The 16,790-nt window shown below is 43.9% G+C and overlaps 1 protein-coding gene across 7 annotated transcripts in view; it reads right to left on the reverse strand.

Annotated features, from left to right (window-relative positions):
• Positions 1–16,790, reverse strand: part of UROS (uroporphyrinogen III synthase) — a 34,805-nt gene that overhangs the window by 9,676 nt on the left and 8,339 nt on the right. For 6 of the 7 annotated variants that reach the window (XM_063102416.1, XM_063102412.1, XM_063102410.1 and 3 more), the window contains exons 2-7: positions 16,052–16,140; positions 15,767–15,850; positions 14,619–14,715; positions 12,249–12,323; positions 7,761–7,835; positions 869–949 (exon numbers count right to left, since the gene is read on the reverse strand). In XM_063102416.1, coding sequence (XP_062958486.1) covers positions 869–949; positions 7,761–7,835; positions 12,249–12,323; positions 14,619–14,715; positions 15,767–15,850; positions 16,052–16,114 — 475 coding nt within the window. In that variant the 5' untranslated portion in view covers positions 16,115–16,140. The remainder of the gene's footprint in view (positions 1–868; positions 950–7,760; positions 7,836–12,248; positions 12,324–14,618; positions 14,716–15,766; positions 15,851–16,051; positions 16,141–16,790) is intronic. The other variant, XM_063102411.1, reaches the window with a different exon arrangement.

Genomic DNA, 16,790 nt, shown 5'->3' on the forward strand with positions numbered 1-16,790 from the left:
TAGCATTTAAAAGACAGATGATAATATGGGCAGAAGAGATATAATCTTGCTCCATTTTAATACAGGAGGGGAAAATTACAGGATCTAAGATCACCTTGAGTCATATTGTTCACATGGATTGTTAGAGGTTCCAAACAATGGTGAGAAAGTAATGGTTCCATGAAGTGCCTGCTTTCAGAGAGAGAGGCATCATCGACCTGATCTCAGAGCAGCTCTGTGAGGTGGGCACTGTGGCTATACCTATTTCACAGGTAAGGATGCTGATGCACAGAGAGATTCTATCACTTACCCTAGTTCACATGGCTAATGAACAGCAGGGGAGAATCCAAATCTGTTTTTGTCTCACCTTAAGGTTCATACTCCAAGCCACTGACACCTCTTGTTCCCAGATCAACTATATGACAGGAAAAGGTGTACAGATGACACCTAAGACATCTGTGTTAATGGTGGTGGAGTGCTCCAGAGGTGTGAGCTGGCTTCTAAATAGTGACAGTCCTGGAGCCATGGCAGATGGAGCTGGAGGACACTGCATGCTACCATAAGATGAGTTCCATTCTTAGACTTTCTTCTACATGTGGCACCAACTCTATGGTTCATCGCTTTAGTTATCTGCCCTGGAGTCATCCCGCCCCTCACCACCCTGCCACCCTGCCCTTGATGAAGGCTTAGTGACACCCTGTGTGCTCCAAGTAGGCTGGGAAAAGCAGATCCAAAGCAAGAGAAGTGTAGACTGTATGCCCAGGCTTCACATGAGGAAGGTCCCTGCCGTCCCTTTTGTGATCTCTGCAGGGCTACCCACGTTCATCACCACGAAAGCTGTCGGTGGGTCCCAAAGAGGTGAGGGATGCAGTCAACGCATTCTAGTCACCTTTGTCCTTAAGCATTTTAGGCAGGATTTCTCTTTTGAGGGCTCCACAGGGAAACAGAAGAGGCAATGCTGATGACTCCCCTGTGAATAAATAACCAGATTGTAAAAGCTTTGCAAGAGCTCAGGGGGTGGGGCCCGAGTGTAGGGCAGTGTGGAGGGCAAGGCTGCAGGGAGGGGGAGGCAGCCCAGGGCCCCAGGCCCAGCTCTACTCTAGGTGTCAGTTCCAGCAACTATACATGGGAGGAGCAACTGCTACCTTGCTGACCCTGCAGGGGTGTGTAAAGATCACAAGAGGTAAGGTGGCAAAGGTGCTCAGAGAGCTAACGGCCACACAGACAAGGGCTGTTTTCATCCATGCTCTTTTAACTCTCTCTAATCCTGAAGTGGCTCCCTGGCCTGCAGCCACTATTTGGAATGCAGGCTTTGCACCATAACTAAGTAAGAAAGGTAAAGAGCAGGCCTGTTGTTGGGGCTTGGGCAAATGTTTTCTGTCTCTGAAGGAGGCCCTGGACGATCCAGCTCATACTCAGGAAGCAGCAGAGAAACATGGCCAGGAGTGGCTCTTCAAACACATCCAACAAAGACAAGTTCTGTGTCCACCCCTCTCCCAGCCATGCCAGCAGCCACTAGGCCAAGTGTCCAAAGGATGGGCCTTATAGAGACAAGCTTGCTAAGAATGGCTCTGCCTCTCACCCCCATCCCAACCCCAACATCTCCACTCTGGAAAGACATAAGGACATTTTCAGCCCTAAGCTCTTTGCAGAATAACAACATGATTTGAACACCAATGTGCAACAATACCATCCAACAGAACAGATGGGTTGTCAGATGCCAAAATCTTCCCCAAATGTGAAAACAAAGCATTTTAGTAGAACTAACCATTTTCCCCCTACATCTATCCATCACATATAAGAAATTTTAATAGGTGTTGGTCACACAAAAATATTGTGTATTTTTCTATATCCTTAAGAACTCTCGAGCACATCTTCCCTGGTGACTGCAATCAGACGAATGCGCAAAACAAGCTCTTCCTATCCAGCACCATCTCCACGGAACAGCAGCTAGACAACAGGAATAACTGTAGGCTACTTTATTTCAAGTATGTATAACAGCTACATGCTGGTGAATGTCTTCTTTATTTAAACTGCTCTGTAAATATCAGTACCAACATAAAAGAACACATGAGTCAGGAAATTGTTAAATACAGGTCATAGATACCTGCTGATTTCTCTCTTCCAGTGTAAGGAAGTGTTTTCATGCACTGAAGATGCCATCCCTGGGGACATATTTTTAAAGCCAAGTTCAAGTGCTGTTTCCTTAACCTAAGCCCAGGTGTGCCTCCTGTGTCTGTGTGTTTGTGTGTGTGTTGGGCCGGAGGGAAGGGGAGGGTAGGGATTTGCACAATGCTAGGGGCTAAAGCTCTTCTTGAGGCAGCTGTGGAATCCAGCAGGAAAACCAGGAACCCAACTTTCCAGCCAGCCTGACCCCAAAGACACGGCAAGGGGCCTTTGGAGGATTCTAGAATCTCCCTTTCAAAATATCTCTTCTGAAGGTCCAGCAGAGAACTGAGTATTCTTATTCTGACTCCTAGAGGAATGGGAAGCCCCCATGGGGCTGGGACCATGTGATGAGGAGCCCAAACCAGTGCTCACCCCAACCTGGACTGCTGGGGCTGTCTATGGCTTCTCAGCAGCTGTGTTTCAGCACCTGGCAGCACAAATGTGAGCACCTGCCATGTCTTGGCCAACATTAAAGAAAATGGCCCTCAGAAATCTATAGTCTGGAACATTCCACAGGAAAGCAACAAGGCAGTCATTGGGGGCCTTTTGCTTAAGGAGCTATTCAGCTGTTCAGACTCGAATGTACTTTTAGTCTGCCTCCAAAAGTGCTTCTCCACAAAACAGTATCAAGAAAACTCCGGAAGTGCCAGGCTGAGCCTCCTGCCCTTAGGGGATCCTCACCTCACACGGCACTGGTTGCCTAAGAAGAAAGGGGGCCACTGATCTTCACCAGTAGCAAATGGTGAACACTTTCTTCTCCAAATCACAGTCTCTGGAACCGTATGTTTTTAACTTGAAAATGTCTCTCAGTTCTGGCTTACAAAATGTTCTAGAGAAAACCTAGCAGTGATGACCTCTTTTTGCATACAGCCCAGTTAGAGAGATTGGGTTTGAGTCTGTATCACCTCCCAGCAGTGCAGACCATGACATCGGTGCGAGGCCCTGCTGCCCTTGGAGATGAGCTCTGAGGTCAGGGAGTCCCAGCAGGCCCCCTTTCCTCAGGGCTCAGGCTGCTGTCAGCAGTAGCTGCCCTCATGGGCCTTCCCCACAAGCCTGTCCATTGTCATGGACACAGCTAAAACCCAGACACCACCATGGTGATTCAACAGCATGAAGGATGTGTCCAAACCCACAAATGAACGGGACGAGCTCTTGAATCCACTTTCTTCATTTGAAAAGATTCCTTTGACTTATTCACCTGATGGAAAAGAATTGAGCATATTTTGGACTAAGAAACTTCTAGAAGCACGTAGAACAAGGAAAATAAGAAGAGCTTTGGAGTCAGCCATCCTAGACTTGAAACCCAGCTTAGCACCAATTAGCTCTGTAACTTTGGACGTTACCCCCTCTCCAAGCTCAGTTTCTTCATTGGTCAGTGAGTCTAATAATCATCCCCATGTCAAGGGCTTGGTACAATACAGTAAGCAAATAGAGACAATATGCACAAAATGCCAGTCTATGCTGGCACGTAGCAGGCCTCCGACCTCCTTACAATACTCAACAAATGAGCGTTCCTGCTGGTATTTCTGCTATCCCTCCAGTCTCTAGGACTGGTCTGGAAGCTGCCAGGCCAAGAGCCATGGAGCAAGGCAAGCTTTGTGGGAGGTGGCTCCCTTTCAAAGCAGGACCCACCACAGCATGCCAGGCCCTTCTCTGCTCTTCTCTTGGTTTGGTGATGTCTCTGCAGGTTTTTAAAAATGCTCTTTCTATTTAAGGGATGTGTTTCTGAGAAACTTTTACAAAGTCCTAGGACAATGGAACTGGGTCCTAATCCAGTGGCTCCCTGTTGGACCCAACCCTGGCCAAAGCTAGTGACAGCCTGGGCTGGTGCCACAGGGAGGGGGCAGATGCACTGAGCTTCCTGCCTCAGGTCTGGGAACAACCATTTCAGCCTGATACTGGACACGTGGGTGCTTAGAAAAGTCTCAGGACTCTTGATCATCAGGCAACCTGCCTGTGACTCTCCAGGCCACCCACTGCTCCCACTATGCCTTGCTCACCTGCCTCCTGGACAAACCTCTCCTTCTACCTTCTCCTCTCTGACTGGGATGGTATGGCCATGGCTACTGCCCGAGGAAGTCCTGTGCTTCCCGTAAGCTCCTCAAACACAGCTCTCCTGTGACAGGGAGGCCATGGCTGTGTTCCTTTTATGTAGACATTCCTGAAGACCTCGACCTTCTTTTGGTCACTCCAGCCCCCTGTGATACTGTGATATAATAGGCAATACATATCTTAGGAAATATTTATTTGATCTTCACCCCTCATTCCTGGCGCACAACTTCTAAAATGCTTGAAATTTCCTGCATGATAGGAGAGAAGCATTTTTTATTTACAATAAGCTCCTTTCAACCTTACTACAGTTTATGCTAATGAGGTGACTCTTGATGGGCTGCTAGACAGCCTCAGGATGGGGGCCGGTTGCCAGAGGAAACAACCCTGTGACTAGAGGCTTGGAACTTTCTGCCCTACTTCCTGACCTCTGGAGAGGGGAGATGGGCTGGAGACTGAGTAGCTCATCAGTGGTCAATGAGTTAATCAATTGTACCCACCTAACGAAGCCTCCATAAAAACACTAAACCATGGGTTTGGACAGTTCAAACCCAGGTTGGTGAGTTCACCCACATGCCAGGAGGGTGGTGTCCCCAACTCCACAGGGACAGGACTCCTGTGCTTGGGACCCTTCCAGACCTCACCCTTCATGCTTCTTCATCTGGCTGTTCATCTGGATCCTTTATTGTATCCTTTATAATAAACCAGTAAACTTAAGTGAAATGTTTCCCTGAGTTCTGTGTACCATTCTAGCAAATTACTGAACCTGCGGAGGGGGTCATGGAACCTCTGATGCGTAGCCAAGTTGGACGAAGTGTGAGTGACCTGGGGACCCAATACTTGCATCTGAAGTGGGGGGCTGTCTTGTGGGATTGAGCCCTTAAACTGCGGGGTCTGTGCTAACTCTGGGGAGTTAGTGTCAGAATAGAATTAAATTGTGGGCTGCCCAGCTGCTGTCTGGAGAGTTGACCAACCAGTTGTTGGTGTAGGGAAAACCCCACACATTTGGTGTCAGAAGTGCTCTGGGGGGAGAAACAGATGCTAGTAGCAGTAGCAGCCTCACCACACACAAACTGTTTATACCTCTTTTTGTCACTTAATCCACCCTGCCTTGTAATGGTCACTGATATCTATGTCCCTCCCACCCCACTGCCCGCCCCAGCTAAGCTGGGAGCTCCTAGAAGGCGGGAATGGAGTCGGACCCCTCTCTGGCCCCCAAGCCCTCTAAAGGCCTGGCACACAGGTGTTCCTGGGTAAGTGTCTGCTGCACCATATTGAACTGACTTGTTCTTATGTGACAGGGAGGGAGCATGGGGGATGGGGCAAGAGAGGCATCAGTCAGTGCACCAAGTGCCTGAAAGGCCTGTCCAAGCCGATGAACATGCATCTGCTGAGCTCAGGAGAGCACAAGCTTGGGATTTCCACATGGCTGAACCACTCTGTGGCTGGGGCTTATTTCTTTGAAGGAGAATAATCAGAAAAGACCCATCCAGCTCTTAAAAGCTGGAGGCCCTGTGAGGCTCTGCCTTCACCAGAGTCAAGCACACTTACCCCTCCCGCTGTGGGAACCCCAGCCCCTGAATCCCAACAGATGGAGGGACTCAGCTGGCAGGTCCTCCAGGGCAGGTCGATGCAGAGCAGGTGCTCAGTCAGCTTTGCTGACTGTGCTGGGCTATGGGGACAGTGATGGCCTCGCAGTGCTAGGTCTGAACTCCAACCCTGCCACTTCTTAGCTTGTGACCTTGGACAAGACTTGTCACTTGGACCCCCAGAGCCTCTACAACAGCACATCAGAAAAGAACTTTTGGTGATGATGGGAATGTTCTGTGCTGTCCAATGTGGTGCCATTAGCCATGAGTGACAACCGAGCTTGTGAAATGTGCCCAGTGTGACTGGAGAACTCAATTTTTAATTCTATTAGAATTAATTAATTAAAATTTAAATAGCCATATGTGGCTAGTGGCTACCATCCTGGACAGCACAGCTTATAGAGAGGATGACTGTGACTTCACAGGGTGGTGATAAAGATTAAAAGAGATGAAGTAGGAAGGGTCCACCGAGCCTGGCAGTACCTCTGCTGTTCCCTGACTGCCTTCTGCTGCCTCTCCTATAGACTGCTCTGTCCAGGGCCTAACTGAGCTCCAGGGATCCTAAGCCCACAGTGTAGTAAAAGATACAGGACTTTTTCCAGGACTCACTCCCAGTGGTACACAGAAAAATACAAGCTAGAGAACCTTCAAGCAACAGTAATGGCTTATGGCAGGAAGACTGTATAAGACTTTAGTGTACAAGTTTGCAGATAAAAAAGGACCAACACCACCTTAAGAAGGAACATTTAACACATACATCTTATTTTGCCTTAAAGCAAAACCATCCACTACTGTTTCAGAAGCCATAACAAGACCTAATATTTAAGGGGTTCTCTCTCCCTACCCACCCTGATATCACCACCCAAGGGGCAAAGAATACACACCTCTCCAGGGACAACCTTAGAGGAAAACCTCAGCTGTCAGCAGTCCATCTGACCCCTGCCTCCCAGCTTGGCAGACACCCAAAGAATCTAGAATGGGGTCAGCAATTACAGCACTGGGTCAGAGCCAAGCCCACTGTTTGTGTATTGTCTATGGCTGCTCTGTGCTACCACTGCAGAGTTAGTGGTTCTGACAGGGAGCATTTACCTGCAAAGCCTAAAATATCTGGTCCTTAGCAGGTGAAGTTTGCCAGCCCCTGATCTCAAGGAGCAATGCCCTGATTTCCTCTTTGGTAATGTAAGGCAAGATTACTTCATTCTCCCATGTGGGTATATAACATCACACCTACACCAGGGAGGGGTCGCATGACAAGGCTGCAAGAGCCTGCTGGATTGTCTGCAGTTGGATTGGACACTCCAGTAGGGACATCCAAGAGTAGGGAAGAGAAGGAATGGGAGATGTTACCTGGAGGCAGGACTGCCTACACATGCACATTCAGCCTTCCCATCCCTCTCGCTCCAAAATCTCTGCTCCGAAAACCTCTGCCCCTGTATTCTCCTGAAGTCTCAAATTCCATAATTTGCCTAAGGTTTAATCCCCATTTAAATGCAAACATCCTTAGAACCAGTGCCATTTTAGGTTCCAGTGCTGCCCAATGATGAGCTTATTAGGCAAGTCAGCTCTTTATACGGGAGCAAATTTGGGGGAGGGAATGTAGAGAAGGAAGCAGCTCCTAAGCAGAAGGGAAAAGACACAATTCAAAAAGGGAAGAGCTCCCAGCAGCACCTACTGCCTCTGCTCTCTTTAGGAGCACATCAGGTGGTCTCTTCTGTCTTTGTCTCCAAAAATTTCGTTTTGTGTTACATTTACGTTGACTCAAGTCCTTTTGGGACGGGGGTAAGAGGTGGGCTAAATCTCAAACAAGTATAGACACACATGAATACCAACAGGTTATGGTCCCAGAGTGGCTTACACGCTGCTTATCCATCAGTATCACCCCTGAGAATATATTCTCTTCCTAAGGTAGTAGTTGTGAGATCAACAAACGAAAAAAAAAATGGGCTTCATTTGGGCTGATCTTTTTCTACTTACTGGAACAAATATACTCTGCAAGCTTTTCTGCACTTCCACAGTTTTCTCCTTCTGCATCCAGGCCAATTTTATTCACTGGAAAACAACAAAGAAATGTATTTCTTTACATGGTTATTAAAGCCCTTTTGTTCCTGTGTTGTTTTTTAATGTGCAAATACACAGGCATATACTTTACAAATCACACAGAGAAAGTCTCTTGAAAGCCAGTGTAGGAGGATCACAAGTGTCCACTCAGACATGAAGGCCCCACCCTTCAGAGACTAGTGGCTTTGAGTAAGGCCTTAGCTAGCTCCTCTGAACCCCACTAAGCTCATCTACAAGAGGAGAAAACAGCAACCAGATGGGGCTGTATTATTAAGAATTATGTGAGATAATGAGAGAAAACTCCTTGCTATCTAGAGGGAGCTCAATAAAGGCTGTTTTCTTACATTAGTCAGGAGATGGTAAGCATTTGGGACCTACAACTTTTTACAGGAGTCTACATTGGAGAACCCTCATTCTGTTAGAGAGATGAGGCCAGCCCCCATTCCGAAAGGTGTCATGGGGTGACATGGCCAGACTGAAAGGGAAGGGAGGGGAGAAAGAGCTTCCTAATAATCTGCCAATGGGGACTCCCAGCAGTATGAATACAAGCCATTTATGGTGAGTGGCCAGTTTCGTGAGACTTCTATTCAGGAACTGAGTAAGAAGCAGATAAACCCAGGCTCTCCTGCACTTTTCCAGACAGTGAACACTTGGCCACTCTGCAGAGGTGTTGACAAAGGAAGGGTCAGCACTGCTACCTGCCCTCAAGGATGTGGAGCTCCTCTGAGAAAAGATGCTGTGGCCATTTCATTTATGAGTCACACAAGAGGCTGGCTAGTAATAAACCAGTTTCAATGTAAACACCATCAGCTTTCAATTTATGAATCATTAAAAACGTGCTGAGTCAAAGAGAAAAGAGTCATGTGCAGCTGTAAACTTTGTCCAGGAACAAAGCCCTCGCTTATGCTGCAGTGCCAACCCAAAATGGGCCTCTCTTCTGTTTGAGTTTGGAAGGACTAAATGCACGAAAGAATCTTGAAACCCTCCCCAGGAACTGAACTGAGACATAAGAACTTGCAGTGATGCTGGTACTTAATATTGAAATATATTTGCATTTTTCACTAAGTAATGAGTCAATAGGAATCACACCTAGACACTTACTCTCAAATACAGCTTTGCTGTTCACAAAGTGAGCACCTGCTCATCTGATCCTTAACACAACGCTATGAGCAAGACAAGCAGAAATTACTACTGCGTTTGAGAGAGGAGGAGACTGAGGCTCTGAGTGGGTCAGCGAGGGCAAGGACAGGGCTATGGAGCTGTATGCTCCACCCTGCAGCCCACAGAAGGCTCTCAAGAAGTGTTTGGGGAATGCATGTTTGGTTTAAGGTCTCAGCGCTTGTATGTGGCAAGGCTGGCTCTGGTCCCAGTCAGTAAGGACAAGCATTTCAACCAACACTTGGGCTCAGGCAAGCCCATCTTAAGGGCCTTCTCCAAGTAATGACTGACACTGAAGTGTGAAATTATCCACAACTGTGTTAAATAAACCAAGCCAATCACAGACAAACCTGTCACAGAGTATTTTTCACATTTGAGAGTTTAAGACATTGACTGACACAGTGGATCCAGTTTTCTGGGCTTGTGTAAATAGTGGGGTGAAATTCTCTGCTGGCTGATGTCTATATTGAAAAGGTGACACTTGGTAAATCTGAGAGGAAAATAAAATCTTTAGTGCAAAGCAAATCAGTAATAATCAGGAAACCATATTTGAAGACATTAACAAAGTTATGGATAAGATAATTTCCATAAAGTCTTTCCAGTGAAAAAAATTTATGGCTTTGAAAATGGTAAAATATCTGTGTGCTTATGCAGTGGGGCATGGCGGCTTTGGAAAAATGCAGTAATGGACTTAAACAATGACTGTACCACTTTTTAAGCATGTGAACCTGGCAAATCACATCCTTTCTCTTAGGCTCAGTTTTTATTTTATTTTAAATCAGGAAAATGTGCTTACTAAAACCTTCCTTATGAAAATGAGAAATCATATACATAAAGTGCATAGCATAGTGCCTGCTGTATAATAGCTACTCAAAAATGATAGCTGCTGTTAATTATAGTAACAGTAGATGATAATTTGTTCAAACAGTACAATTATAAAGCTCATGATGAAGTTGTCTTAAAAAGCATCTTTCTGGGGCCGAGCCCGTGGCACACTTGGTAGAGTGCTGCGCTGGGAGCGTGGCGACGCTCCCGCCGCGGGTTCGGATCCTATATAGGACTGACCGGTGCACTCACTGGCTGAGTGCCGGTCACGAAAAAACGACAAAAAAAAAAAAAAAAAATCTCAAAAAGCATCTTTCTGTGCTCTGAGTTATTCATCGCAAAACTATCCTTTTTGGGGTAATTAGTCTGGGTTTAGAAGGCTAAGCACCAGTGACCTCTCAATGGCTCCCAGGTATCAATGCTGCAATTAGATGGGGGAGGTAGGGCATTTCACTTTTGGCAGTTGAATGGAAGGCTTTCCCCCTGGGCTGGCTGAGTTGTAGGGTATCAGCCCACGAGTCAACCAACTCTGCTTCTTCAAGACAAACTGAAATCTTATTAAACTATGCATGAATTATACAGCCAAAATAAGTTTCTCAAGAGATTTTATGCAGACCAAGTGCAAAGTTACAGAGCATATGCTTTTCTCCATCTATTAATAATCAGATTGTAAGTCAAGTTGCAACATTTATGAAGAAACACAGACATCTTCTCTCACTGGACTTCCACACTGAGACCCGTTGTTGTTCACCGGACTCTATCTTCATTTCTACTTTGAGAAAAATGTCTACCTTTTCTTCCCTTTGCTTCAAATGTCCTGCTCTCCTGACTCAGACCCCAGACTCTGCGAAGCCACAGCAGCTCCTCTGCTGCAGCTTGACTCAGGGCTCCCAGGTGACGTAAAGGGGCCCCCAGTAACCCCTAGGATTCGTGCCTCAGCTGCTTGAAGTCTTGAGACATATATTTTTATCACTGTACCACCACTGTCTTTTTTCTAAGATGCATATATTGATTTCGCTAAACTCAACTGAAGGTTGTGATAGCTCCAAATGTTTATCAGCTAATGTGCAGAAGTTTGAATTAGTAGTACAAGAATCAAAAGGGGAAAATATACGAATATTTTGCATATTTGATAGTTGTTTTTTGTATGCAAGTCAGAAATTGCCTGTATTATTTTCTTTCCTCTTCTCATTTAGAAAAAAATAAATAGTAAAAGAAAGTACAAGCAAATTCACAACTTATTTTGAGGGTGATGATATGTGGGAGTGTAGGTGGTTCTCCTGGCAACCAAGCTACTGATTGCCTCTCCCTGGCTGATCCACTGAGCTTGCAGTAAGAGTTATGCTGTGCAGAAGAGCCAGGCATCATCTTTTAATTAGCCTAGCAACTCCCAACTAGTTTCTTCCCCAACCTCATTTTGTTCTCTGGAAAACGTGCTTTCAATTCTTTTTTGTTTGTTTTTGGTGGCTGACCAGTACAGTGCTTTTAATTCTTGAACTTTTTTTTTTAAAGATGACCGGTAAGGGGATCTTAACCCTTGACTTGGTGTTGTCAGCACCACACTCTCCCAAGTGAGCCACAGGCCAGCCCGAATTCTTGAACTATTTTCACTCACACTACACCTTCCCCCAATATTTTTAAATTCATTTAGACAAACTGCACCATTTTGAAACAAAGTCACAAGCTAATTTATTCATAATTGCTAAGCATTAAGTATTAAAAATATTTTAATGTTAATTTTTAATGACTTCACAATTTATGCTTTAAAAATAATATATAAATTCAAGACTATTTGGAAAAATGTAGAAAATATTAAGAAAACTAAAAAAAAAACCAACTATGATATCACTACCTGGAGATTTAGGCTTTTTTTATTGTAGTAAAAATATATCTTATGTATATATATTTTGTAGTAAAAATACATACTATGTGTATATATGTATATACACACACATGTGTATAAGTGTACATATGTATAAACATATACATGTATAAACGTATATATGTATATACATACATATGTATATGTATATAAGTATATATACAGCTATGTGCGTATATGTATATAGGTATGCAAAAAACAAAATTTACCATTTTAACCATTTCTTAAGTGTGTAATTCAGGGGCATTAAGTACATTCACAATGGAATTAGTGGGCCAAGGGGTACAAACATTTAATATTGAATACATACTGAGCAAATATTTCTCAAAAGGTGTGAAGCAATTTTTAATGCCATTTAGCAATGTTTGAATATATTTGTTTCACTGCACCCTTATCAGTAGTAGTATACATTTAACTAGTTAATTACTTTTTGCAAATTTAGTAAGCAAAAGATAATATTTTTAAGCTGAATTAAAGTGTTTTTTTTTAAAAAAGGCTAAGCCATTTTTCGGTGTTTTATTTTTACCTTAATTCCTTACCTAGAGAAGCAGTAGCATTTCCAACCACATACACTGACTTAGCATTCCATTTTTCTCTCAGAGACTTCTCCCAGACTGTAAAACATGAAATTACATGTGCGTTGCAAATACCAAAGTGGCCATTTGGACTGTTGCCCAAGGTTGCTTACTTATTCCAAGAGATGTGTGAGCAAGGCCAGCTATTAATAACCAAATGTAAAGAACAGCATCTCAAACTACAGTTCCATTTTCATATTGTTTTTATTTTGCAGGCAAATTTTAAAAAATCACTTTGGCAAATGTTTCAGTATGCCTGGCTTAAAATATTAACTCATTTCCACAGTTGGCACTAGAAGCATTTTTAATTTTTTTTTTTTTTTTTCTGGCGGCTGCCCAGTACAGGGATGGAACCCTAGACCTTGGTGTTATCAGCATCATGCTCTAATCAATTGAGCTAACATGTTTTTAATGTGTACTAGAAAATGAACATAACTTGAAGAATCACTTTGCACGGTAACATTAAAACTAAAAAAATTCAGATATTTGAAGAAAAGGTCACTGGTCATTAAAAAAAGCAACTTAAATATCTAATAAAGCAATATAATTAGTTTTATTTGGGACATAAATCTGAAAGCAGCAACAAACTGTAGTCTCAGATGAGAGTGCTCATTTATCCATTAGGTCAAAGTAGAAATAAATCTTAGTTTCAATAACAAATGTAATTTAAAATAGAACACTACCATTTTACAACCAAAAAAATCTTTAAATATGGATTAAAGAAATACAAAGAGAAAATGGATTAGGTAAATATATCATAAGGCCACTGGGCATTCAGTACATTGTTAAAAGACAAGGAAACAATAGTTCTTCCTAAATATATGAGAAAATGCTTTTCAACCTGTAAAGCACTATAAAAAGTTATAGTGTGCATTCTGGGTTTTTTTCTCTTTTTCATTATCTTCATCATCAAAGCACATAGAAAAAGAAAAATACAACTGGAGGACAAAGCACCCTGAAGCACCACTAGGAGACAGTACACACGCTTCTCTGCCTCAAGTTTCTTTCTCTCCTTTGGAAACAATAGTACCTTGGTTCTGTCCCTATACTGGCCAGTCACCGAACCCCCCCCCCCCAAAAAACAGTATTTCGGTTCTGAGTTTCTTAGGGTCCTCATCCCTAATAAAAGCACCAAGCCTTCTCTCCAACAGCAGGCAAATGCATATATGAAATCACCAAGCAGGTGATTTTTTTCAGGTTATAATAAGAGGCCAGTTAAATGTGAAGACAGATAATAATAACAACCTATTATCCCTGTCCCTGAACTCCCACTACGCTCCAGGCTTCACTTTGGGACACAGACTCTACAGCTTGAATCATAAATCTGTGATTTACAGACTTTGTGGTCTTGGAGAGTTTCATACCCTTTGTTCTTCAGTTTCCTCACCTGCCAAGTGGAAGTACTAACTACACCTACCTCACAGGATAAAACATTTAGGACAGAGTCTCTGGCACAGAGCAGGCACTCAATAAGTTCTAGCTGCCAGTAGTAGAAGTAATAATCCCATGATTCAGGTACTATTATGCCTACTTCAAAGACAAGGAAACAGGGTCAGAGAGGTGAAGGAACTCTCCAAGGTCAGAATGGCTGCATGAACACAGGCCTCCCTCACTCCAAAGTCTCTGCGGTAACCACTCTCCCTGCTCATTAGCACAACTGTAGAGCCATCGGCCTGGGTGTGAAGGCTGGCTCTGCACTGACTAGTTCTCTGACCCTGGACAACTGTTTACTCTTCCCAAGCCTCAGTGCCTCTTGGTTGTCTAGGATTAAATGAGATAACAAAATGGAGTATTTAACACAGAGCCTGATATATAATAGGCACTCCATAAATGTTTGCTAGGGAGCTATTCAGTTAAATTCATTAAAAAGGTAGTTGTTCAGTCAAAGCCTGGGGCTCTGTCAACATGCAGTGCCATTTTCATCCTGCTTTGATGGAGAGGGAAGGTGGAGAGAAGCAGGGTTGAAGAGATGACAGAGTCACTATGTGCCTGGCACGGTACTGACCAATTTCTCCTATATTGTTGGAATCCCTGTGAGGAAAGAGCTATTTATTCTATTTTCCCCTGAAGAGACTGGTGCCCAAAATATTCTGAGAGGAGATAAGAACGCCCAGCAGATGGCCATTTAAAAGACAGGAGAGAGAGTCCCCCTCAGCCACATCTGCCTGGGAGTTTATGAAGCAACTCTGTCTCATTTCCCCAGGAAGTATCTGTGAGCTGGCACTGCTAGGCATCCACATCTGTCAGAAGTGCAGCTATTTTTAGAATCCAGTATCCCAACAAAAGAAGGAGTAAATAAAAGTCCAGTGGAATTCACAGCAGACCCACTCTCACCTTCGGTTTTGTTGTTTTTCTCCAAACACAACTCCACTGCTTCCACTGCTCTGGGGCTAGTAAAAATGAGTCCCGTGTAACCTTCAGGATGAGACAGCTACAGACCAAAAAGCAATAAAGGAATTTTATATAATGGCGACGTTAAAAATCTCCCAAGGAGCTCTGACCCCAAATTCCCAATGCTCACAAAAGTAATAGGTAAACCAATTCTTTCCACCCTTCCACCCATCCACCCAAGATTTATTGAGTGCTTACTATGCACCTGGAACTACTCTAGGCCTTTTAGCACATACAGATGAATTCACTTCAAAGCATTTCCCTCAAGCTCACAGTCTAGGGGAGAGGCAGACAACTGCAACACAGGGTGACATGTGTAACTGCAGCAGAGAGGGGCAACCTGACTCAGCTTGGGGCTGGAGTGGGGTGCAGGTAGAAGGGTAGACTTGACTTACATCTGTGATAAAACTAGAATATTCCAGGGGTGATATCCATGCTGAAGCCCTGATTTTCAAGGATAATAATGGTGATACAATCTACTAAACACTTATTCTGAGACAGGTACTGGGCTGTTGTATACATCTGACTCCACTGAAGCTGTGGGCACTCAATCTTTAATCTGAGACACTTAGAAGGCTTTACTGGGCATCTCTTGCAATGCCACTCCTATACCTGGAAGCACAACTTAAGTTGTGGGCAGAAGCCCTGGGTTTGAGTCTCAGCTCTGTGTCTTACTTGCTGGAAGCCTCAGCTGAGTTGCCTAACCTGGGGCCTCAATCTCTAAAATGGGAAAATAACACCTGTCTGGCCTGCTTGGCAGAGGTTGGGGCCAAGGGGTGGGTTAAAAGAGAGGATGAATGTGGGAGGGTCTAGAACCGTTGAGAGCAATGCAGGTTTAGGGCTCTCACCATCACCTGCTCCTGGGCCCTGATCTCTTGAGTCTGGGTGGCTTTCTGGAGGAGCTGGTACAGACTCAGCCAGAGAACCCCAACAGCAGCAGTCTCCTGGAGCCAGGCAAGGTTGTGCTGCCCTTGCTTAAAGTTTAGCAGTAAAGTTATGAGGGGTTAGTAAAACAGTTCTTCTAGCTTGGACTGGCAAGGATTCTACATAAAACAAACACTAGCATGGTGTTTAGATACCACAGGCCTTACCTTCTCAGAGAAACTGGGAAGAGACAAAAACTCAAATGATAAAACAGGGATCAAAGTGGCTTCAAGTCCATGTAATCCCAATTCCTGCAAATGAAAGAATATAGTTCTGGATTGGCCAGGGCTGTCTTGATAATAAGGAAAGGGTCGTGGTATCACATTAATGATTTACTCTGTGTCAATTCCTCAGAGTTTTAGCAAACCCCTCCCCTGCCAGCTCCAGCCCCCTTGACTCCATTTGTAAGAAAGCTATTTGCTTTGCAGGACAAGGAGTCTCAGACTACTTACCCTGATATATGGATCCTGGCCACAGTCATCCTCCTTAGCATCCTTCAGCAAAAGAACTTTCATTACTGCTTGGCAGTCCTTACAGGGCTCTGTGACAGAACAGAAAACAGATCTTAAATAGATCTCAAAGACTCTTCCTAAGCAATGTTGGATGTGAACGGAGCACAAGAAGAAGGTAATCAATTGCTTGCTGAAGAGACCTATCCCTCCCACATGATGACTTAGCATTAATGGGCTTGTTCTTTCTGAAGACCTCTGACACTGATAAGGCCAAGGGAGAGCATGTTAGCAGTTGATATCATGTGGAAAGGCGGACGAAAGCCATTAGTGAAAGTCAAATGTCCTACACCAAACGTTTACAGCTCCTAGAAGAGAAGTGGTGCAAATTATGGGTTGTATCAATAACAAATAGAGAAATAGATATCTTATATTTTGAGGCGATAAATAATTATTTCCATTTCAAGATAAATAGACTAAGTATGCTCATAAACACTTTAGGAAATAACTATATGGATTCTTTCACTTCTCAAACGATGTTTTATAAATGTTGTGAAGTATCATGAGATAATAAAACAACTTGAAAATCAATTTGACAAAATGTATCAAAAGCCCATATGTTCATACCCTTTCTTCTTGTAATTTCACTTCTTTATGAGGCAATACTCATAAGTGTCTACAAAGATTAACATAAAAATGTTCATTCTGGCATTCGTCATAATTGCAAATAACTGGAAACAAC

The sequence above is a fragment of the Cynocephalus volans genome, chromosome 7, assembly GCF_027409185.1.
Source record: "Cynocephalus volans isolate mCynVol1 chromosome 7, mCynVol1.pri, whole genome shotgun sequence".
Lineage (NCBI taxonomy): Eukaryota > Metazoa > Chordata > Mammalia > Dermoptera > Cynocephalidae > Cynocephalus > Cynocephalus volans.